General features: G+C 30.6%; 3 protein-coding genes across 10 annotated transcripts; 2 read left to right on the top strand and 1 right to left on the bottom strand.

Annotated features, from left to right (window-relative positions):
* Positions 1-111: 111 nt before the first annotated feature.
* LOC105213429 (muscle LIM protein Mlp84B) lies at positions 112-7,293 on the bottom strand. Of its 4 annotated transcripts, none has more exons than XM_011186256.3 (9): positions 7,134-7,293; positions 6,837-6,959; positions 6,602-6,761; positions 3,716-3,845; positions 2,701-2,797; positions 1,948-2,032; positions 965-1,261; positions 589-909; positions 112-483 (listed from the first exon to the last, which is right to left on the bottom strand). In XM_011186256.3, exons 2-9 carry the CDS (start codon positions 6,949-6,951, stop codon positions 213-215), a joined length of 1,476 nt encoding a protein of 491 aa, XP_011184558.1. In that variant the 5' UTR covers positions 6,952-6,959; positions 7,134-7,293; the 3' UTR covers positions 112-212. The 4 variants fall into 4 exon arrangements, with proteins under 4 accessions (XP_011184558.1, XP_011184557.1, XP_028896971.1 ...); XM_011186255.3 differs by lacking the exons at positions 1,948-2,032; positions 2,701-2,797 and adding exons at positions 1,617-1,713; positions 3,297-3,393; XM_029041138.2 differs by lacking the exons at positions 6,837-6,959; positions 7,134-7,293 and adding an exon at positions 1,617-1,713 and having other exon boundaries at positions 6,602-6,743.
* Positions 7,294-9,376: 2,083 nt separating this feature from the next.
* LOC105213428 (leukocyte surface antigen CD53) lies at positions 9,377-11,272 on the top strand. The gene is made up of 5 exons (XM_011186254.3): positions 9,377-9,814; positions 10,075-10,263; positions 10,334-10,519; positions 10,702-10,902; positions 10,967-11,272. The coding sequence occupies exons 1-5, from the start codon at positions 9,749-9,751 to the stop codon at positions 11,183-11,185; spliced, it is 861 nt and encodes a 286-aa protein (XP_011184556.1). The 5' UTR covers positions 9,377-9,748; the 3' UTR covers positions 11,186-11,272.
* A 462-nt stretch (positions 11,273-11,734) lies between these two features.
* Positions 11,735-22,763, top strand: LOC105213427 (SLIT-ROBO Rho GTPase-activating protein 1). 5 transcript variants are annotated; one of them, XM_054235086.1, is made up of 20 exons: positions 11,735-11,828; positions 12,254-12,349; positions 12,698-12,881; positions 13,154-13,319; positions 13,390-13,479; positions 13,545-13,676; positions 13,738-13,866; positions 13,924-14,427; positions 14,478-14,745; positions 14,800-15,012; positions 15,085-15,190; positions 15,244-15,468; positions 15,528-15,598; positions 15,737-15,837; positions 15,892-15,971; positions 16,039-16,285; positions 16,839-17,243; positions 17,412-18,555; positions 19,312-19,538; positions 20,930-22,763. In XM_054235086.1, exons 2-18 carry the CDS (start codon positions 12,268-12,270, stop codon positions 17,757-17,759), a joined length of 3,351 nt encoding a protein of 1,116 aa, XP_054091061.1. In that variant the 5' UTR covers positions 11,735-11,828; positions 12,254-12,267; the 3' UTR covers positions 17,760-18,555; positions 19,312-19,538; positions 20,930-22,763. The 5 variants fall into 5 exon arrangements, with proteins under 5 accessions (XP_054091061.1, XP_011184552.1, XP_054091062.1 ...); XM_011186250.3 differs by having other exon boundaries at positions 17,412-18,519; XM_054235087.1 differs by having other exon boundaries at positions 17,412-18,519; positions 20,942-22,763.
* Positions 22,764-23,290: the final 527 nt, after the last annotated feature.

Raw genomic sequence — 23,290 nt, forward strand, 5'->3', positions numbered from 1 at the left:
TTTCGTTTAAAAATATCGATTAGTTATTTCTGTCGTGTTTTAATTATATAATACCTACTTCGTGCTGATAATTTTAGCCATTTCGTTAAGTTCGTTTTGAATATAGTTCAGTTTTTATATGTATACACAATGATATCGTACGTACATATATTTAAGGACACATATACATATATATGTATATATGTGCATATAAATATATATGGAAAAGTACTTTATGTCATTGTAAGGGTGCCTGCACCGAGTCCGAAACCAACACCTTTGGGCCCGAAATTTCGACCATAGCACGCTCTACAATAAATATCACCGTCCGGACCATCATTTAAATTGGTTGAATCAAGAGATTTCCTGCAGTCAGCACAATGGAAGCAACGCTTGTGCCAAATTCTGCTTTTGCTAATCATTTGCTCAGCGGCAAACACTGCATATCCGCAACGCGGACAACCTCCTGATGATCGAGGTCCAGTTAATGGCTTACCTTCAGGGCTGAAATATATAAAAAAGGATATAAATAATTATAATTTTATCAGGAATACACTGTTATATTTCATATTTATAAAAAAGAGGTATAATTGAATAATGGTAGCTTACAATTGGATTGTGGATTCACCGGAAGTCGACACCAACGTTGGGGCATGTCCATAGCCAAAACCTTTAGGACCGAAACGTTTTCCATAACAGGCTTTACAGTATATATCCTTGTCTGGTCCATCGCAAGCTAGCATCGAATCCAATGGTCGGTGACATTCAGTGCAGTTGTAGCACTTTTTATGCCACATACGGCCTTTAGAAAGTTGTTGCTCTGCGGCAAAAACAGCGCCACCGCAACGTGGGCAACCTTCGCCTTCAGGTGCTTTAATTGACGTGGTGTCAGGGCATACAAAAGGACGCTGAGCAGAAATTTGATCTTCACTGAAAATTGTATTGTTAAATTCTTCATATCTACTACTGAAACATTGTTACTTACGTCATGCCATCAGTTTGCAAAAAACTAGATCCACATGCAAATCCATAGCCATGAGGACCCCATTTTTTTCCATAGCATGTCTTACAGTAAACTTCTTTGTCGGGTCCATCACATGCAATGATAGAATCCAACGTCTTTGTGCAATCTCTGCATTTGAAACACTTTCTATGCCATTCACGTCCCTTCGATAGCACTAATTCAGCGGCAAAGACAACACCACCACATCGTGGACAACCCTCGCCGGCACGTGCTTGTATCTTTCCAACATCTATATCGGCCACTTTTGGAGCCAAATCGCTATATTCATACATACAAAAATATGTATATGATTAAAGAAGGAGATAAAAATGGAAACATTAAATTACTAATTTTTTAATTTGGAATATGTAGATACTCGTATTCTTAGGATATGTAGTATTCATTGAGCTTACATTCTAATGTTTTTTCTGACTTTATTTGTTTTGTCACAATTAGTTTAACTTTTTTATCAGTTAAAGCAAGTATTGCTTAAGTTAACATATATGTTTATATATCCTTTAAACAATCGAGTTCTTTAAGTATATACTGAAACATTTTTCACTTTAACTTTTATTGAAAATGTGTTTATTTGTTTTTTTTTTTTTTTGTATAATTGACATGTAGGCATGTATACCTTTGCCACTCAGCGTCTCTTATGTCAGACATAAGTCCCATAGAAGAAATTCCTAAATGACCATAACCCCTGGCGCCGAACTTCTGAGCATAACATCCTGTATTTATTATAATATCAAAAACATATATTGATAAATTCATACTACGAAGCCTTTGAATTCAACACTGAAATACATTTGAACTTATGTGTACATGTTACCCCCGTACATAGATTTGTAGGTATAAAACATTCTGATGTAAGTATACTTAAATGCATATAAACATATACATAACACATATGTACATATATTGGCTTCTGTATGCTAAATGCTAAAATTGTTTAAAAAACTTACCCATTTTCATAACAATCGGACTGAAGGGCACCACCACCTTGACCATATCCATAGCCTTTAGGTCCGAATTTCTTCGCATAACAAGCTAATTTCGAACAAGGGAAAACACGAGGATATAAAACACCAATTATATGTATGATTTTAGGTAATATTGAATGGATATGGGAAATAATGGAAGCTAAGTACGTAGGTATGTTGTTTATATAAGAGACTAGCTTAAAAGTTTCGTTAACTAAATACATTCAAATAATTTTGAGAAGAAGTGTAAGAACAGAATAAGTACTCAAAAAAATATTGAAAATTTAATAGTGGCCAGATTTCCAAGGAACGTCCCAGCACACACATTTGGTACGTGCAATTAATTAATTTCCTGAGGAATTTTGGGCATAAAACTTAAATTTAAAAGAATGAACATAATCGGCGATGATTTTTGCGTAGACTCATTGTTCATGTGAAAATCAGCGTAACTACTAACAACGAATGGTTTTTGTAGGGATCGAACATATGATACTTCCCAAATATGATTGAGAAACACGGCCGAAATTACGGTTCTTAGCGGTTAAAAATTTGTTATTTTTTCATAGATGCGACTGGGATCATGGGATCACTTTTGTCAAAATTAAAGTTGTGAACATTTGATTGAGATTAATAAAAGAATTTAATTTTGAACGTACATATGTTGTCAGAGAAAGTTAAAAAGTTATCTTTGAATATATTTACGAACATTTTTTTTAAATATTGTTTTAATAGTACCTTTGCAGTAGATATTTTTGTCTGGACCTTCACAGCAAAGAATGGAATCAAGTCCTTTGGAACAGTTTCCACATTTAAAACACTCCTTGTGCCATTGCTGTCGAAAAACATAAGGTTAATTATGAAATGTGGAAGGAATTTATTTACTCTTGGAGTGTCATGGAACGTATGTAGATGGATATGAATGTATTAATTTTTTTTATGTTACACTAACGAAGCATACACTTTTGCGTATTGCAAACAAATTACAATTAGGATATTCAATTTTGAAATGATTAGAAATTTAGTAAGCAAAATATTTATACAACACTGCATGTTAAGGGTTTTAAAATAGTTTAACATGTGAGTGTAGTAAATCGTTTGTGAATGTGTATCCTGAATTTAGAAACCACATTTACATATATAATTTCATTAATACCCCATAAAAAACGCACAATTGAAAGAACGTTTTACAAACAAATAGCGATATATTATACAAATAGAGCTATGTATGCAAGTTGTTGGATAACAAATTTTCCGCATAACAGATATAATTTAAAATCAATCGTAGAATAAACAAAGAAAGACACTGATTTTGAAATTATTTCAATTAATACCTCGGCAATATATATCTTTATCAGGGCCGTCGCAATGCATTGTTGAATCAAGTGTTCTGTTGCAAAGCAAGCATTTGAAGCATCGTCTATGATATCCCTAATTATTTCACATGTGCAATGTAAATAAAAAAAAAACAGTTAGTCTTAAAACCTACTTACATATATCTTTATAAATATTTAGTTGTCTGTTTTAATATTTAGTAAGCTTATGAATGTACATAATTTATATGTGTTCGGGATGCATTGGTTATTCTATGTATATATGTATGTAAGTGAATATCTAAGAAATCCCAAACAGGAGGGTCTTAATATCATTTAGAGGATTAGAGTTGATTTGTTTTGAATACTTTGATTAGTTTTAATTAATCTAATCGATAATAAGATAATTTTAAGATTTATTGGTAGTTAGATTAACTTACTCTGCCTCTCGCCAACATCTGCTCAGCTGCATATACGTAACCACCGCATCTGGGACAACCCTGACCCTCTGGAGCTTTGGCAATTACTCGTGGCTCTAAACGGGCGCCATTACGTACACCATCAATGTCACTATTGAATAAAAAAAATATATTTTTAATTATTTATATTTTATTTTGGACTAGCATGAAATCACGTCATTAGGTTTCACAAAAATACTCATTTGTCTGACAATTATTTTTAACAGATAAAACTCACTTAACTCCTTTCGTGAAATATTTTTTTAGAAAAATAGTAATATATTAATTAAATTATACATATATATAATTTATGCACTTTGTTTTATGTTTTGAGTTTATGTATATAAAAACTAAAGCCACTTTTCGTTGTAATTTTATAACTTAAGAACGGGCTCACTTATCCAACCCAATTGTTTAGGCTTTGTTCGGACTACTTAGTAAATGGTTTATGCGAAGTTTGCACAAAATCGGTCGAGCGGTTCTACATTTATAATAAAATATTTTTTGTTTGAATAAATGAATTTGATGTTAGGATATTTTTTATTATTTCACTTTATATGTAGCGAAACACGTACTGAATCCGACAATACCGACAATCTCAAAGTAATCGACAACCATCGACTATAATCATTCAGATGTACTTCATATACTCGTATATATTTTAACAAAAAATCGGATCTAATCATGTTCTCGTTAATAATAATAAAAATATCTTGAATGAGATACGAAAAAATAGAAAAGTAGATAACCAATATATGTATTAGGGCTCTTAAAATTATTGACATTGAATTATTAACTTGAAAACCGATTATTCGAATATCCGGTTTGTAACCGTTCGTACGAATATTAACCGGTTAGTAATATTCAATTAGTCGCAATGTTACGACTATTCGAATAGTCGTTCTACTGCGGTTAACAGTAGTTATATCGTCACTATTCGAATAAATAAATTGTTTGAAATCCAAACAGCCTTTGATTTTTTAAAGTTTCCGCATTCCAGCCACTTTATCAGAATCAGAGATTTAATGAATTCGCCCAGTTGAAATGGTTAAAAACTATTTTGTCATTACTTCATGGTTCCCTGAAATCATTGTTATTTTTTGTATTTTAAAGCAAGTTTTTTGTTAGTTGTAATGTTTCATTTTTTTTTTCAATAAAAATAAGAAAATTAATGAACTTGGACTATTCGAATAGTCGACAACGAACGGTTTACCGAATAGTCGATAGTGCAAATCGAATATTATTATCCGAATATTGCCCTATTCGGTTAGTCGAATACCAAGAGCTCTAATATGTATACTTATGTATATGTACATCTAGGAATATAGAAGTACAGACTATGAACAAACGCATGTATGTACATACATATGTTAAAGCTCATATTAGAAAACATATGCATTTCTTACAATAACATACAAACATTTACAATACATACACATAAACATTTGCAAAAATTAGCGTTTTCTATATCTTATTAAAAAATAGTATCTCCCATTGTAAAAATGTGTAATACAAGTTTTTTCGTAAATAAAATCCATTTTTATTTTTATTTATAGTTTTTTAATAACATTTCACAAATACATACATACATATATTTATGAAATATTCATCAATACAAAAAAAAAAAACAAATATTAATATCATTTCGAGGCGACATGTGATAAAACATTGGAACATGTAGTAGACTATTTTAACGGGAAAGGTGTTCACATTAACACGACAGAACATTTTGAATCCTGAACTCCATCGCTGCGTCTATCTTTCGCCATGTAAATTAGTTGCTGCGATAATATGAAAAAATAATAACATGTTTGAATTTAAGGAAAACAAATGTGTTTTCAAATATTCTAAAATATTGTTAAAGCATGACGCATAGGCATTTCGAAATTATTTTTGAACTTTTAATGTGAACTTTTATAAGTTTTTACGTTTATGCTAAGGCACAAGCATGAAAATATACTTTTCCTTTATTATTTTATTTAAAAATAACTAATATTAAATGGAAATTTATTGTATCTATTTCTCTATTTCTTATTCTTTCTATGAGTCTATACATTTGTATATTTACAAATTATTTATGTATATCGCATCGAAAATCTTCTGAATATATGTATATAGTAGTTTACTATTTTACAATGGGAGAATATCGAAATGAAGAAGAGTGTTTAATAAGTTTTCTAAATATAAGTAGCACATATTCATATGTATATATGTAAGTGTAACATTTAGTGCTACAAGACAATACATTTGCCTGTATTTTCGCAAATACAAACACATTCTTAAAGTTAAAAATATCACCTAATTAGAAATAAATTTATTTCGTTGAAATACTCATATGGACTTTTTAAATATTAGAAATATTCGTTTATGGCAATGGTTTTGTAAATGAAAACAGGATGAACGAAGCTAGTTTTCGAATAATGAGAAAATGTAAACATGCATATGTATGTATGTATATACATACATAAGCAATGAGAAGTAATCTATTTATAGAAAATGTGTGGAAAACAAATACATGCATTACTAAAAATGAATACTTCTGCGTTATCTATATGCAATGCATATATGTATGTACACACATGTGTATGAATAATGTACAATAGTATATATTGTATGTATATATTTTGTATACAGTTAAAGCTTTTTATTGTAATATGTGTATTCGCTAAACACAATATTCTACAGTAAGCTTTTAAGCTTTGGATATTTAGCATGTTCTTGCCACATTTCGTAAAAACACACATGAATACGAATAGTTATATGATATTTTTGAAATTTGTATTAGTTATTAGAAATGGTTACAAAGTTGTGACAAAATCAATAATTTGTGTACGAAGTTTAAAATGAAGAATGGTGGGATATACTTACTCTCTGTTTAAATGTGCTCCAGTATCCATTGACAAACATCCAGCACCACCACCGAAACCGTAACCCTTTGGACCATATTTGCGGGCATGGCAATTTTTGCAAAACAGTTCTTTATCGTGTTCTGTGCAGTTCGTGGAGTCCAAGGCTTTGTTGCACATTCCTGAGTTGAACAATAAATATACATAGAATCATATAAGCGTTTTTAAATCGGTAATGTTGAGTTCGATCGTCTTACCGCATTTGAAGCAGGTTTTGTGGAACTTGTAACCACCAGCTACTCTCTCTTCAGCGGCATAAACGGATTTGCCGCATTTTGGGCATTTTGGTGTTTCAACAGGTGTGAAAGGCATGTTTGTATCTACGAATAAATATATTTGAATTATAAAGCCTATAAAATAGCTTTTTTTCTTGTGCAAATTGCTAATTTCTCCACAATGTCAACTACTTCAACTTTTGTCCCTTTTAAAAGCACTTTACATTAACTGAACAAATTCGTTCCTCAATTTTAAGGATACAACTTCCACTCTCATACCTTAGGTAACTGGAATTTTTTTCTTATTTAATTTTATTAAACTAGGTGAAATATATCGGAGCACCGCGCCAAAGTACTTTTCCTCGATTAGCAACGATCTTAAATGAACTGAAAGGTTGCTGCACGCAGGTAGTCTATATTTGTGAGTGCACACGGCACAACGTATCTGAATTTTGTGTTATTAGATAGAGATGGCCAATATTCAAGAGACTCGTTGATTTCTTCTCGTTTACCCTCTCTTCGTTTAAGGTATATTATACCGAGAGTAAAAGCTTTTGCACACAAACTATATGAGGCTTATGAAGAAATAGTCGTTTACTCATCCATAAATATTTAGAAGCACAATAAATATTCAAAAAATGTCATGATCTTACTCATAAGTTTTATTTATTTCCTTATTATTTGAATAGATTATAACAACTAAAGTTAAAAAATAGAAAGTAGTAGCTTTACTGAACAACGAAAATCTATTTTTAAAAATTTCCACAAACTTAATAAATTTATTTGTTTTATTTTAAGCTTTTCTACGTGTACAATTCCCCTATAATATTTTCGTATACATGTGTATAGCCTCGGTTTTGTCTATATAAATACATATGTATCTACATATTGAATGCATTTGGGAATGTACAGAAGAAAAGTTTTAAGGAATATTTGGCAAAAATAAAAATGTTATTTCCTAATCTGAAATTACAACCAAACACATTTGGCATATTGATAGTCACGAATGTATCCTATGTATGTACATACATACATATGTGGTAATATCAAAAACAGAAGCACTCTTTCATTCCTAGTTAATCAATAATCGATCTCAAATTGTCCACGCACATCTACATGTCCACACATATGAATGTTTGCATAAGTAGTAATTATAAGTGATAAAAACTTTAGAAATAAATCGATGGTTAATATATGTACATATGTATATCAATTTTGAAAGATTTAAAAATAAATATTTCAACGAAAATATCAAATTAAAAAGCACTTTCATATACAAAATGTATGTATGTCCGTAAGAGTTTGAAAGTGTGTATTATTTGCATACTATATTTATATTACTCATCCAAATGTGTGTATACTTAAAATCCTTTAATACATGTACATACAAACAATTTCATATATGAAATACTGATAGGGGATATCTGTAATACACCTCAGATGATCTATATTTTATATTTACTTTCCATGCCGGTTGGGTCTACATAGCCGGAACTTATCATACCTTAGAAATAACCTGTTAAACCGTATCGCCTTGGCAGAGTATCCAAACCGAATTGCAAATATGGGATGTATTTAATGTATGAACCATAAGCTTAAGTCCAAAGAAGATAATATTAGAATTGAAATGATTTAATATACATATGTATGTATAAATATATATACTCATACAAACGATGCTTAGTGGGCTGTTAGATCGTCCACATACCAAGTGCAACGTCATCGACACCTATGACTCACATTATTGCCGCTTACTTCTAACCATATCGGACGTTTATGCAAATGCCAATTCTTTTGTTAATCATATATTTATGTATAGAATATTTTAAAACATATATTCATGTTCCTATACTAAATATGTAAATTATTTCTTTGATGTGTGAATTATTTCTTTGAGTCCATAAAAATAAATATAATTGAAATATAAGGTCTGAATTCCAATCTTTTCAAACAGAAATTATTTTGCTCCCGTCCCGTACGGGTTCTCTTCTAACGTCTCATAAACAATTTCTGATCCATTTAAAACATTAGAACAAACTATTCTTTATGTAAGATTGTCGAAATTCCAAAAGAATCTGTTTAAGCGCCCTAGCAAAAACCAAAGCATCAAATGTGAATAAATCTCTTAAAATATTATTCATTAAATTTATTACATTGATATAAGTAAATATTCTAAATAAATATTTTTATGATCGGCATCATTAAAAGACACAAACTTAAAAATTTGCTTTATGAAATGTGGTATGTACTAGTGCTATTTCGAATGAGAAAACTTATTTGAATAAAATATACTAATTTACCACAACAATTTTGACTCTTTTTGAGATTTTTTCTGAAACCGTGTGCATTGAAACCAAAGAAAAGTGTCTCCATATTATATATATATATATATATATATTTGTGTATAATATATAAATTTGTATGTTTATATACATTTTGTACAAATTTAAAATTCGGCTAGATTCATTCGTATGTAGTTGGAATACAAAAGTTATAGATAATATGAAAAGCTTAAAAAGAACGTCAGTTGTACCTGAGTAAAATGAGTGTGCATGGTAGCAAGCTTGAAGGACAGCAACACAAGCACAGGAAAAGTCAAACAGTTTATCAAACTGATTTCAGTTATCGTGCTTTCTTATACATAATAATCATAGCAAACTCAAATATAATTTGCGATTTACTACACTAGAGTATTAAAACTATAATTTTTAATAATTCATAATTTGGTGGAATTTTTTTTGATTGGAACATTATTAAATATACTCAATTGTGAGCGCGGAAAGTTTTGTATTGGGTAATAACTGCGTTCCTCTTTTTGCTTACTCAATTGTACATAAAGTTGTAAATGAATTACCACCCAAAGTTCGCGTTCAGTGCAAGCGTCGGCATATGATATGGCATTAACAAAGCGGATTAAATGTTTTAAATATTTAGTTTACAGCTACGTCGTGCTCTTAATGGTACGTAACACTAATTATAATAATACTAAGGGGTTTTTATGAATATGGCAAAGTAATGAGCACTACAAAATTTGAAGGTCGATTTGGAAAACATATTTGGAAAAAATATTAATTATAATATGTAGATTACATACAATGGTCGACTGCTCAAGTAATTTTATAAAACAATCTTATTTATTTTTTCAACATACCTACACTACATGTGCATATGTATATAAACAATGTACTAACATACGTTAATGCAATATAATATTTTTTAGGTAACTGGTGCTGCCCAAATACTAGTTGGTACAATTCTGTTATGGGGTCATTCTGGCTATTACGGCATTGTCCAAAATAAATTATGGGCTCCAGCTGCTATTCTATTGTGTTTAGGACCTATAACATTTCTTCTCTGTTGGATGGGATGTCAAGCTACAAATCAAAGAAAACGATGCCTACTAGGAACGGTAACAAAATAAATAGTTCAGAATTTATATTTAAAGTGGTAAAAATGGGTTTCGTTTTTAAATAATATAGTTTATAGCGGCGTTGGTGGCATGCATTTGCATTCAGTTCTTCATTTGTGGCTGGTCTTTGGCAATGCGTGAAAGCCTCCCAACTTCTGTGGAAATTTTTATAGATGATTCGTTCGTTGAATTTCTTGATAAATTTTCTAGGACAAAGGTTGACAATTTGCATTTATGGAATCGTATGCAATCGCAGGTAAGTACACATACATATGTACATATATATGTATGTATATATTTGCGTACTGTAATCGTTTAAAGTATTTTATGTGTCTTTGTAATATATTATACATCCTTAGTTTTTCTAAACCTAAATTTATACTTGATAAAATATTGATTGTTCATATTACTTGTTTAATTTAAATAAAATATTTGCAGTTACAATGTTGTGGAGTGGACGGACCTTTGGATTACCGTCGACTTTCCCTTCCGTGGTCTTGCTGCTCCCGACCAGAGCATGCTTATGAGTCTGCATGTGACACTCATTATAAAAGAGGTTGTTTATCGGTTGTATCTGAGCAAATTAGAAATCGTTTACTGCTCACTTCATTAGGCTCTGCAACCATAGCTGTTGTACAGGTGAACATTTTTTATTTCATTAAAGATTATTTAAACTTTCAATAAACCTAATTTCATTTTTCAGAGCTTGGGCTTATTTTGTGCGGTTCATTTAGCTATCCTGTTTGGCAAAAGTGAAAATAATCACAATATAAGCAACTTGAACAAAAAGCGACAACAACAATTTCTTCCTTTATCAATACAAGATAAACGTCATGATATGCCCTCCCCACTTAGTCTTTCACCCTCAGCCCCAGGCCATCGGATTATTAAATCTTCTAAGCCACCAACTATGGCGAAATGACAGACAATTAGTTTTTAAAATGGACAAATAATTTAATTCTTTACATATTGTAAATTGAGATGGAATGTAGATAATTGTGACCCTCAATTTATTTCTTTGATTTCAATATTCGGTTTAAAGCCATATGTTAGGTAAGTACGTACATACATATCTACATGTGTATGTATGTATGCATGTTTATATGGCCATACAAAATTGTTGATCCTTAATGAATATGGCGTATAATATGGGCGAAGTAGGCCGAAGAAAAGATGACATCCACGAATTCTTGAACGGCGAAAGCATACAAAAACAAAAAGGTACAGAGTAGTTCATAACTGCAATTACAGTACTAAAAATCTGGCGTTCTCTGCTGTCACCCTGTGTTAATTCGCCTTAGTTAAATCTGAAGTTCCGAAGGAAATTTCTTTTCAAATAAATTTCTATATAGAATACCCCCATAAAGTAATAATAAAGGCTTCTCCCATATAAATATTTAATATATTCTTTATGAAATTCAAAATTAATATAATTTGCTTTTACAATTCTTTCTGTACCGTTCTTTATGCCATATGTGTTTTAGTTTCACTTCGTACCAGGAATCGCATTAATACGACGCTATCATAAAAACAATTTTAGAAGTGTATACATATTCTTAAGATTCGTAAGTGTATTCCAGGAAATTAGTGATTATTTATTTTAATTCTTGAAAAGTTAGTAACATCTAATAAGAAATCATAAATTCAAACCCTTTTTCGATTGATTAAAGGCTACTAATGCTCCAACTCGTTATAGGATGAACCGGTTTGAATTGTTTACAATATGTGTATTTTCTTTGTTGTGTTTACCCAGAAAGTTTATTTTTTCCCAATTCAATAATCTAATCACTTACTTATATATTATTTAAATGTATGGTTAGACATGTATTAGTAAAAAATATTTTTTACATTTAAGCTAAAAATTTAAAGATTGTAAAAAAGGAGTGCAGTGATTTTGTGTGTATGTCCTACGTAGAGTTGCCAAACAAATTTTTAAATATTTTCTGTTGAAAAGAGGTACTCAATTTATATTTTTTTTTATATATTTTAGGTCTTGATGATCATATGAAGATGGGCGAAAAGGATCAGGATATAAAAAGCCCAATGAAAAGAGTGGGATCTACAAGAAAAATTGTTATGTTCAGTAGTAAGTATTTCAACATTATACATATTTATTATTAACGACAAAGATATTAGGGGATAGTGTTTAATAGTAAACATTTTTACCTACTTACATTGTTAACATGAATTAATACTTTCGATCCACTCGTGATAATTGTGATCATTTTTATGAAATACATTATAATCGTAAATATTTAGTAGATTTCATTTATGTAATTTAAACTATTGAGAAGAACTCTTGATATGTCAATAACATGCTGATATCTTAAAAATATTTATTGGAACGCTTGGTTATTTAACAATAACTTTACTTAAATCAACTTCAACTTCAGTCAATTGAGGTAATTTAAATGAAACCAATCTATCTTTCTAGGTATTCGTCAGCAGCTCAATGAACAACTACGCTGTCTTGACACCAGGGTAGAGTCACAAATTGGATTAATTCAAGAAATTCAAGATTTCTTTCGCCGTCGCGGAGAACTGGAGCTCGATTACAGTAAAAGCTTGGAGAAGTTTGCACGCGGATTGCTTTTAAAACACAAGGAACAGAAACAAAAGTATTTAAATTTTAATCAAATTTCGTTATTATAGATTGAAAACTATGTGTGAAAAGTAGCCTGGTATAAATCCTTATATAAAACAATTAATTTTTGAATATATGTTAGTGAAATTAGACTAAACTTGAAGTTTTTTCAAATGTTTATTAAAGACTGAAACTATATATTTTATAAGTTTGATTGAGTCATGACTTTTTTTTAATATTTGTAATCTCTTTATAAATTGAACGAATTTATTTACAAATTTAAATGTAAGTTTATTTTTATTATAGAAGGGATCATTGGCCAATATTTTCAACGTTTGCTTGTTGGCAACATTTAGTTAAAGAAACTCAGTCTTTATCAAAAGATCATGCAATACTGGCCGACCTATATTCCATAAGTATTGTTGCAAGTTTACAAACTACTATTGAAGATGTTCAGAGGATATATAAAAAGGTAAAATTATATGTTAAAAAAAGGTCATTTTATCTATTATGAAAGTAATTCTTTTATAATTACTAAATAGGTGAAATTAATAGGATATGAAATTCACGAAGATATTCAACATCTCCTTCAAGAACTCCATACGACAATGAAAACGTATCAAAGATATGAGGTTAGGCGGATTGTGTACAAAAAATTATAATATTTTATATTATGTACATTATGTGTTTTATATAGAGTGAATGTAAATCAGCTAAACTAAAATTGGTTACTGCAGAAGCCCAGAGGAAAAAATTGGAGCAGACAATATCAAAAGAAAAGCTGGAGCGGAATAAGAAATATAAACTTACCGAAAAAGAAATTGTCAAGGTAGAAGTTTTTGATTATTGTAGTAGTAGATATATATATATAGAACAATTATATTTTCCAGAGAGATACAAAATATAAAGATGCAAGACTGAAAGCCTTAAAAGCTAAAACTGAATACCAATTATGTTTGGAGGCTTCAAATACCACGATACATAAATATTTTGTAGAAGATTTGTGTGATCTAATAGATGTAAGAACATAATCCTTTCATAACGTTTATGTTAAATACAGTTCACTTTTTCATTAGTGTATGGATCTTGGATTTGGATCTATGATTTCAAAAGCAATACTAATGCATGTTTCGGCAGACCAGGGTCGATCAAGAGCAATTCTTCAGCAAGCAGATAATCTCTCACATTTAATACACTCAATCGACTGTCGTGCTGATAAGCAAAAGTTTTTAGAGCACCATCATGCTGCGTTTATAATACCTAAACGTTTAGAGTTGCAATGCCAACAGGAACAGACTGATAACATTGAAATGGATATAAAAAAAGAATTACATGTAGATATGGAACAAAGATTGGAAACTTTAGGTCAAAGGCTGCGAGATCTTCGCATTGAATGTGACGAAGTTTGGAAGTCACTCGAGACTGCTGAAACGAAACTCTTAGAACATTATAATAACAAGGACAATGACACCAGCGACATTTTCACTGAAGGTAAACAATATATACATAAGACACCTAACAGCAATATTACGCCTAAATTAAAAGCAGAAAAACAGGACATCGAGGATTATTACATAATGGTGAGTTTTACATGAGATGTCGTTCAGATAAAATATTATGGTTTTTATAGAAAATTCGAGAGTATATAAATGGAACTTCACGCATAGCACGTTTAAGCGCAAAGGCTGATTTTTTACGAAACGTTTTAGTTAAGGACAATTCATGTTGTTTACCTTCTCATACTAAAGCCATAGCATCAACACGGAAACGAATTGGACGGGTCAATATTACTGGCCAACCTAAATTATTTGGCGGTTCCTTAGAAGAATATTTAGAATTTACTAACGAGGAAGTACCACTCGTTATGCGTAGCTGTATTCGTGTTATTAATTTATATGGTAGATTTGCTACAAACACTATATTTATCAATTAATTAAAATATATTATTTCAGGATTGCACCATCAAGGTATATTTAGAGTTTCAGGTTCCCAAGTGGAAATTTCCAATTTCCGAGAAGCATTTGAAAGGGGTGAAGATCCACTTGCAGATACAAATGACGCATCGGATATTAATTCCGTTGCTGGGCTTTTAAAGTTATACTTGCGAGAATTGAGGGAACCCTTGTTTCCTATAGTATATTTTGAACACTTTGTTTCTATAGCAGGTACTTTTGTTGGATTTTGACTTCCAAGTGACCACTAAATATACCATAAAAATATTGTTTTGTTTTTTATAGAAATTCGGTCAAAAGAGGATATTATAACAGCAATAAGAAATTTCTTAAGCAATCTTTCTCCAACAGTTTTAATTGTTATTCGTTATTTATTCGCATTTCTAAATCAGTAAGTATTCTAAAATTATTATAATATATGCCTGAAATAGGGGTTTCTTCTAGCTTATCGGAATACGCAGATGAAAATATGATGGATGCATTTAATTTAGCTATTTGTTTTGGCCCTACTCTCATGCCTGCGCCTGAAGATAAAGATCAAGTGCAATACCAAAATCAGATTAACGAGCTTATTAAATGTATGATATTGTACCACGATGATATTTTTCCGCATGATTTAGTAGGCTTGGAATACGAAAAATATATATCTCACGAACCGTTTATGGATATGTAAGATGCATATTTACTTAATCTTATAAATTATACTAAGTACTTTATCAAATCTATAGTTTTGTTGGTGAATCCCCCGTGGATAATGTGACTGAAGACCCCGACTCAGAAATTTGCCCTTCTGAAGATGGTAAGACTTAATAACTAAACGATCTGCAGAAACTAGACATATATATGTATATATTAAAAAAAACAAAACTTTAAACTGATACATATATTAATTATAACATCTTGAATGAATTCTCTTATAATTTCTCCTCATTTATAGAATCAGAAACTTTGGAAGCAACTGTTCAATTTGATTTCAAAGCACGATCTAATCGCGAATTATCAATTCGCAAGGGAGATATTGTAATCTTAAGAAAACAGGTGTGATTTGCAATATATAATATTAGAGAAGTTAGTATCAGTGATATTTTTCAGGTATCAAATGATTGGTGGCATGGAGCATTAAATGGAACAGAGGGTTTGATACCAGATAAATATATTTCGCTCAGAATCAAGTATGTGTATATATATTTTGAAAATGTGATTTAGATTTTAAGAAAAATATTAAATTTATGCGTATAGAGGAGAAGACAGAGACAAAATCTGTATTGAACAATACACTCATAGGGATATTAATGCTGAGCACGAGCCAACCGTCGAAAGCCAAACTGAAACCACGAATGATGATTCTCACGTATTTGTCCAGCCTAATATTGAGCCCATTTCATACAATTCAAGAACCGATAATGAATTTTACGAAGATAATTCTTTGAATGAGTACGAGAAACATGCCGAACTACAGATAGTAAACACATGTGACAATTTAGAGGTACTTGAAACGACTGTGTGAAATTAACGTTATATAATTTATTTTGTTTGAGAAATTGTACATTAGGAGATTCAATTGTTTCTATTGAAGACTAAACTTGCTATATCTATATTACCGATTATACAAATTTAGAAAATTTAAGGGTAAAATACTGTTAATATACATATTTTTTAATATTTTCATACAATATTAGTGTTTAATTGAAATTTGAAGATCATATATACGATTTAGTGTTAGTGGAGTGGTAGTATGCTCTCCATATTTACGAAATTTGTTTTTTTATTATGTTTTCGAACAAAATCATTCTATACTCACACCGTAAATTTAACATTCAACAATACGTTTAAACTTACTATTAACAATTGCAAGGTCTGAAAGAATTTCTATACGGACATATTTGCTTTTGATTTTAATCATATATGAAGAATTTAGAAGAAGTCTCTATAAGACGATTAGACCATAGGTAATGTATAAGTCGGCCACTGTCGACTGAACTATGCATTTAATTGTATTGATATATAAATTAAACCAGTTACTATTTTAATGCTTGTAGCGTCTACCGGGACGGGAGTCAAATCAATGTATTTCCGATTTCAATAAAAAGCACAATAACACTCATCAAAACAGCAACGAAATAATGCAAAGAATCACAGATATAGTAGATAATTCAGTCATTTCGAAAATACCCTCGGTAAATGTTAACGTTGACAGTGATCAATCATTGGCGGATTTGGAAAATGCTATTAAAACTGACGATACAACTGAAGAGGAGTTGAAAAATTTGAGTGAATTCCAAAAAAATAAATTCTTATGGGAAGTAAGATCCCGCGGTACATCCAAGGAAAGCTGCTACAATTTGCCATACGAAAAGAAGCCTATTGCACCCGATCTAGTTATGGATTTACCAATCTCAAAAAATAAATCTGTTTTTGAGTGTGCTTTTCAAGTGAATGTAGAGGTAATATATGGTACTAAGATTTTCGAAACTTGTATATTTATATAATTTTCTTTAAATACGTGAAATTTTGCAGAGAATTTTTTTATTTATTTATTTTTTTATTATATTATGTTTTTTTTTTCTTTCAAATTATTGCCTGTCTTAAATTATGAAGTTTTTATATTTTAGGATATCGATGAAACAACACATATGAAGGGAAATATGGCGACTTTTAAAAAACCCGATCAAACGACAATTCTGAAGAAAAAAAAATCGAATGAACAACTCAAAGCAGTCAATGCTTCTATATCCGCATCAGTTAATGAAGACCTACAATCTCAAAGAGATCTTTTTATTGTAGAAGGAAATAATTTGTATGCCAATATTAATCCTTCATCCGCAAAAGCGAGTGGATTCATTTTAGATCGCGAGTTAAAACAATTCCAAATGGCGCACAAACACAATGATATAAAAAATAATGAAACGAGTTCGAATGAAAGTAGAGTAGAATCGAATAAAAGTAACAATATGGAGTAAAAAGCCTTGTTAATGTATTCTTCCAGTAATCAATATACATATTTTTATTTATTTATTTTTGAACTTATGTATAATAAAAATACATTGATAAAAGTTTCTCCGATTATCAATAAAAAAATCATGAAATAATAGCATTACACCAGAAAAATATATATTTATACTACGAGTCGGTATCACGAAGTACATAGTCCTGGATGTCATAAGTATACTTATACTTCCTTCGTAATTCATTTGATAGTTTTATATTATTTGCATTTTTAATGTATCTATCAATACCTTATTGAGGTGAATAATAATCATTTTAATATAAAAAATATGGATATTTTTCTTTTGTGGATGTGTTTGATTAGCAACAGAACCTTATTAAAACCAAAAAAAAAACTTTAAAATATAAAATGCATATTATGTGAATTAATAATTTTTCTTTGAAACTACCCTATTATTTAAAAACACATGATTAGATCGTGACGACGATATTAAAGAAATTTCACTACTTACCAACTTTCACTCAAGTATGTAAAATGCTGTCTTTTTACAAAAACAGTTGTTCAATTCAAACCACCAGGCATGCAAGTAAACAAGGTAAGTGAATCGTTAGCACCTGATGAATTCATGCGTGAATATTTGGCCGTACACAATGCTATGGAGTGGAAATCGTATTTGTTCAGTTTAGAAATATCTTTCAACAAACGCGGTCTCATTACTGAGATGAATCGCAATTTAATAAATATAAAATTAATATTATTTGTTCTGGGTGCAAGTATATAATTCATAGTAAAATAAGTATTTTAGACACGTAAGAAGGATCAAGTTTATTACGATTTTTATAATGTTTATTTTCAATTCAGAATAACAGAATATTAATAAGTGGAAAAAAACTTCTGTATAAGAATAGTCGTTTTTTTCTCAATGGTAAAGTGCAAATATGTATATTAATTCCCTTCTACATATAAAACCATATACTATTGTGAAAACATGGTCCACTTTTGATTAAAACCGATAAAAAACTGAAAATTGGTTTTATTTTACAAAAGTTAGAATTTAAATTAATGTATGATTTATGTAAAAGGCACTGATTCTATAAATCACAAAACTAAAAATACAATATATTTTATAATGGTTTGAAGCAAAAAAGAATTCGTTATGTTTTAAAACATTTCCCTAAAAGTTTTTGGTGATATCGCTGTGTTAAAAACGTATAAAAGTAAAAGGTTAATTTATGACATACTATGAACATTTTCATGTATTATATACATTTATATATATACCTCAAATTTATGTCCAAAATAAATACTATTGCCACCTTTGCGTGGATCTAGTTACTTATTGCTCATAAAAAATAATTATTTTTATCACGGATCGAAGGACGAAGCTAAGTACTTAAAAACATGTACATTCGATATTCTTTAAGAATTATATATTCTTTGTGATCTTAACAGAACATAAATGTATAAAGTTGTTAAAAACAGTATTATACCTATACGAGTATGTATGTGCCAGTTTGTGTTTGTAAATAAGGCCTAAATGATCTGATGTCGTTCCTCTTTTACAGGGCTGGTCATATGAGTGTGTTAACACTTTAACAGTATTTAATGACTATATAGATCGAAGCACGACCGGAATAACTTTTCATCGCCATAATAATGCGAGATCCCAACTGTCTTTTTTACCTGTTTACTATCCTAACCATACTTGGAGGCGGAAGAGGGTGCACTTATTCCCTTCCAAAAAATATCCATATCGTACGACCTTATCGTGGAACCAGAACAACAACAAAAGGTAAGCATATGCATTTGCATACAAACATACCTGTGTACATATACATATATTTAAGTAGATAAAAATATTCTAATAATTTCAAGTATTGCTCTGTTCTGGAATTATTACTAATAATAATTTAGAATTAAAACTAATATCTCTGAGAGTTTCCACAAATATTGTGACAGAACAAGTACAATATTTATAAAATTATATTTACACCAGAGAGCTGCAACGGATATATCATTTTCGTGCACACTCGAATGTCCACTCTGATTTTGTTTGATCAAACTTTTCGGTATGAATACACGTATTGATCGCTTGGAGACATGTTCAAAACGAACGAGCCTTTCGCGACACTCGAAACACAAGCATATATGCTTGTTTTAACAGAGTGCCGAGTTGACACTCGTTTGTGAACGAGCTGGCACTCTAACCCGATCGTATTGAATGTGATCGAGTCACACACGAGTGTGCACAAAATTTCAGAATATGTATGTATGTAATTGGCAGTCATGCTATTATTGCGTAGTGATTGTCAACGATTATTGGTTTTGTTTGTTTTGTTTACTTTTTATAATTCATAATGACAACGATAGAAAATTCGGGTTGTGAGAACATTTCCAATGGCACAAACACCTTATCTGGTCTACACCTGAAATTTGTGATTTAAAAAAATTTAAAATATTTAAGTGCAATGAAATGTTTTTTATTTATGATTTATGAATTAATAAATAAAATAAGTTTTGAGTGAATTCTATTCTTAAATTGAATTATTCTTTTATAATATGTACTATGTACGTCTAATATTCAAATTATTCAACCAAAAAAGCTAAGACAGAACGCGTCATCCCGACGCCAACATACATACATATGTGTGTACGTATGTTTATCTATTATTTTTTGGTCTTCGAGTGCCACTCGAGTGTGTCGATCACAATCAACACGTGCACGACACACCCGAAAATATAATATACATAAAATCCGAGTTTGCTGCTTGCACTCGAAGATAGGACCGCCGTGATTGTTCGTTTGCGTTATTTTCGCTTCGGGTTCCAAACTCGATCGAACACGTGTTTGAAGAGTGTTACGACACACTCGTACCGAATTTAAGCTAATGTGATTGAACACACTCGAACATACCCGAAGCTGCTCTCTGATTTACACCCTCGAAATATGATCTAATGTTTTTTGTATTACTGTTGTTTGTAACACTGAAAAATAATCAAATCCGACGGTATATTTAGAAAACAAATAACTATTTATGTTGCCTCATAATAAATTAATTATTTTTGAGCTTATCACACTCTTTACATTTTTATCATTATAATATACACTGTGTTCTAAATAGCCTTAACTTTATGTTACTTTAATTGAATTAATTAGAAAATTGTTAAATCTATTTACAATAGAAATCATTTCAGATATTTTCCGCTACGCAATTGGCCAAGGACAAAGAATATTAAATGGTCAAACTACATATTGTCATACAAAAATTTAAACCAATTATTAAAAACAACGCCCAGGACAAATTATTACATGTTAGCTGAAGAAAATATGAATGTTAATTTGCATAATCGCGAGCAATATTTTAGTAGACCAATTTTGTCTACGATATCACCACTCCAAAATAATTGTGTAAATACATATAATTTGAATACCTCTCACTCAAATATATGCACCGAAAAATTGTCTACTGTTCCAAATACCGGCTCAGGGATTTATTTAAATAAATCCGAATACATTTCTAATATTTCCAAATTTGAGACTACCACACGGACTCCATATTGGCAAAATTTTGGACCAAGTACAGGGAATACGTATATGTATAATATTTTCCACGCTACTACGGTGCCGAATTTGATAAATACATCTCACATCTACTTCACTATAGGGGATGCTATTACTACACCACGGACGATATATAATTCACAATTTCAGCTATTTAAAAAACTAAAATCTCAAAATAATGGAAATCAATCGATCATAAATTACCAGATGCACCGACTTCATACTACAACCCCAGTAATATGGACAATGGCTTCAAATCCCATTTCACTTTCTCAATTTTCAAACAATACTGCCGAATATTCTAACAGCGGTAGTGAGACGAAAAAGAAATCTATACACTTATATACATATGATAATTCAAGTACTGATAGTACAAAAGCTTACATGGTTAGCGACCAATCAATGAACAATAACTGTTCTAATCCGTTATTAGAAATAAATAAGTATTGTACATATAGAGATAAACATAGTATAAAAGAACTTATTTCGAAAATATCGCTGCAGACTACCAGAGACACTATTGTATCTAATCCGATTAAAACAACTATGGATTCGGGAACTACTTCTACGCCTATTAGCGAATTACCATATTTAGACAATACTTCATCAACCGCTATTTCGAATGCTGTGGAAATTTCAAATTATTCCAGTGAAAAACCGCCAATTCTTGACAACACAAGTTATTATCCTCCGATATATAGAAGAGGAAAAATTGTTCAAATTAATAAAAGATTACTTTATAAAGAAAGTTTTAAAAATAAGAGTCGTAATTTCAAAACAACTTCTTCGCCGATATCCATTCGACTTTCAAAACCAAAAAGCAGAGAGAAGGGAAAATATACTTCTTCCACACTTTTACCATCCTCACAAACAACGCCATCAACGCAAATTAAAGAACAAGAATTATTACAAGTTACTGTTAGTAACAATAACGTTAAAAAAACAAAGAATAGGTTTCAAAATAGAAACCGCTTCCGATGGACTCCTTCGTATGAGAAAAGGATAGGTAAAGTAAATAATAACGCCTCCACTAGTTCCACAATTGCAACACTACTTAGTTCATCAACCCAAGTTGTACCTCAAAGAAATAGGAAAACAAATAACTTTACTAGATCGAAACTAAGCAGACACAATAAGTTAACCAATATAGCGCAAATGAATACAACGAGAAGTGCTATAGACCTTCACTGGCAGTCAACTACTCCATTGGCTAGCAGCACACCGGAATCCGCTATAATGAGGATATCAAATATAAGTAGCGCTAACATGTTTCTGGCAAAAAATAATATCACAAATCCATTGGACAATTTACCAAATGCAAGTAATGTATTTATTGCAGAGTTACCAATAGTTACATACTTCAAAGAAGTTACAGAATCTCGTAAGGTATAAAAATAACCATTAACAATATACGTGTGTATGTATATATTTAAATATATTTATTGTGAAAAATAACTGACTTTGAGCTTAACATTTTCTAGTATTTTTGTATAAAAATTATCCAGCGAGTATATAACTCGTGTACACTTATGAGTCCATTTAACATTTCGATGTCCTTAGGCAGACCATATATTTACTCTTGCTCTACAGGACATCTGAGTACTCCATAGAGTACTGAAAAATAAATTCGTTATATACTGAAAAATATTAAATGGTTTCCACTTTGCTAATATGCAAATTCACCAAGTTTGTTAAAACACAAATGTATGTAGGAGTAAAGGCTTGAGTTAGTTCATAGCCATATTATATAGGGTATTTATGTGAGCATTCGCTTATAACACTTATACATATGAGGGCAGTCCGATAATAACGACCCAATTTTATGGCGTTCGTGACTTCAAATCTAGAGTATACGGTGAAAAGAACAGAAATTCTTAGCTTAATTCTACCAATTTGTCATTGACGACTGCGGAGTAGTAAACAGACACTGCTGTGAAGTAGTAAGTATGTAACTGGTTTACTGCACGATTTTCTTTTCAAAA

This window comes from Zeugodacus cucurbitae, chromosome 6 (genome assembly GCF_028554725.1).
Source record: "Zeugodacus cucurbitae isolate PBARC_wt_2022May chromosome 6, idZeuCucr1.2, whole genome shotgun sequence".
In the NCBI taxonomy this organism is placed as follows: domain Eukaryota; kingdom Metazoa; phylum Arthropoda; class Insecta; order Diptera; family Tephritidae; genus Zeugodacus; species Zeugodacus cucurbitae.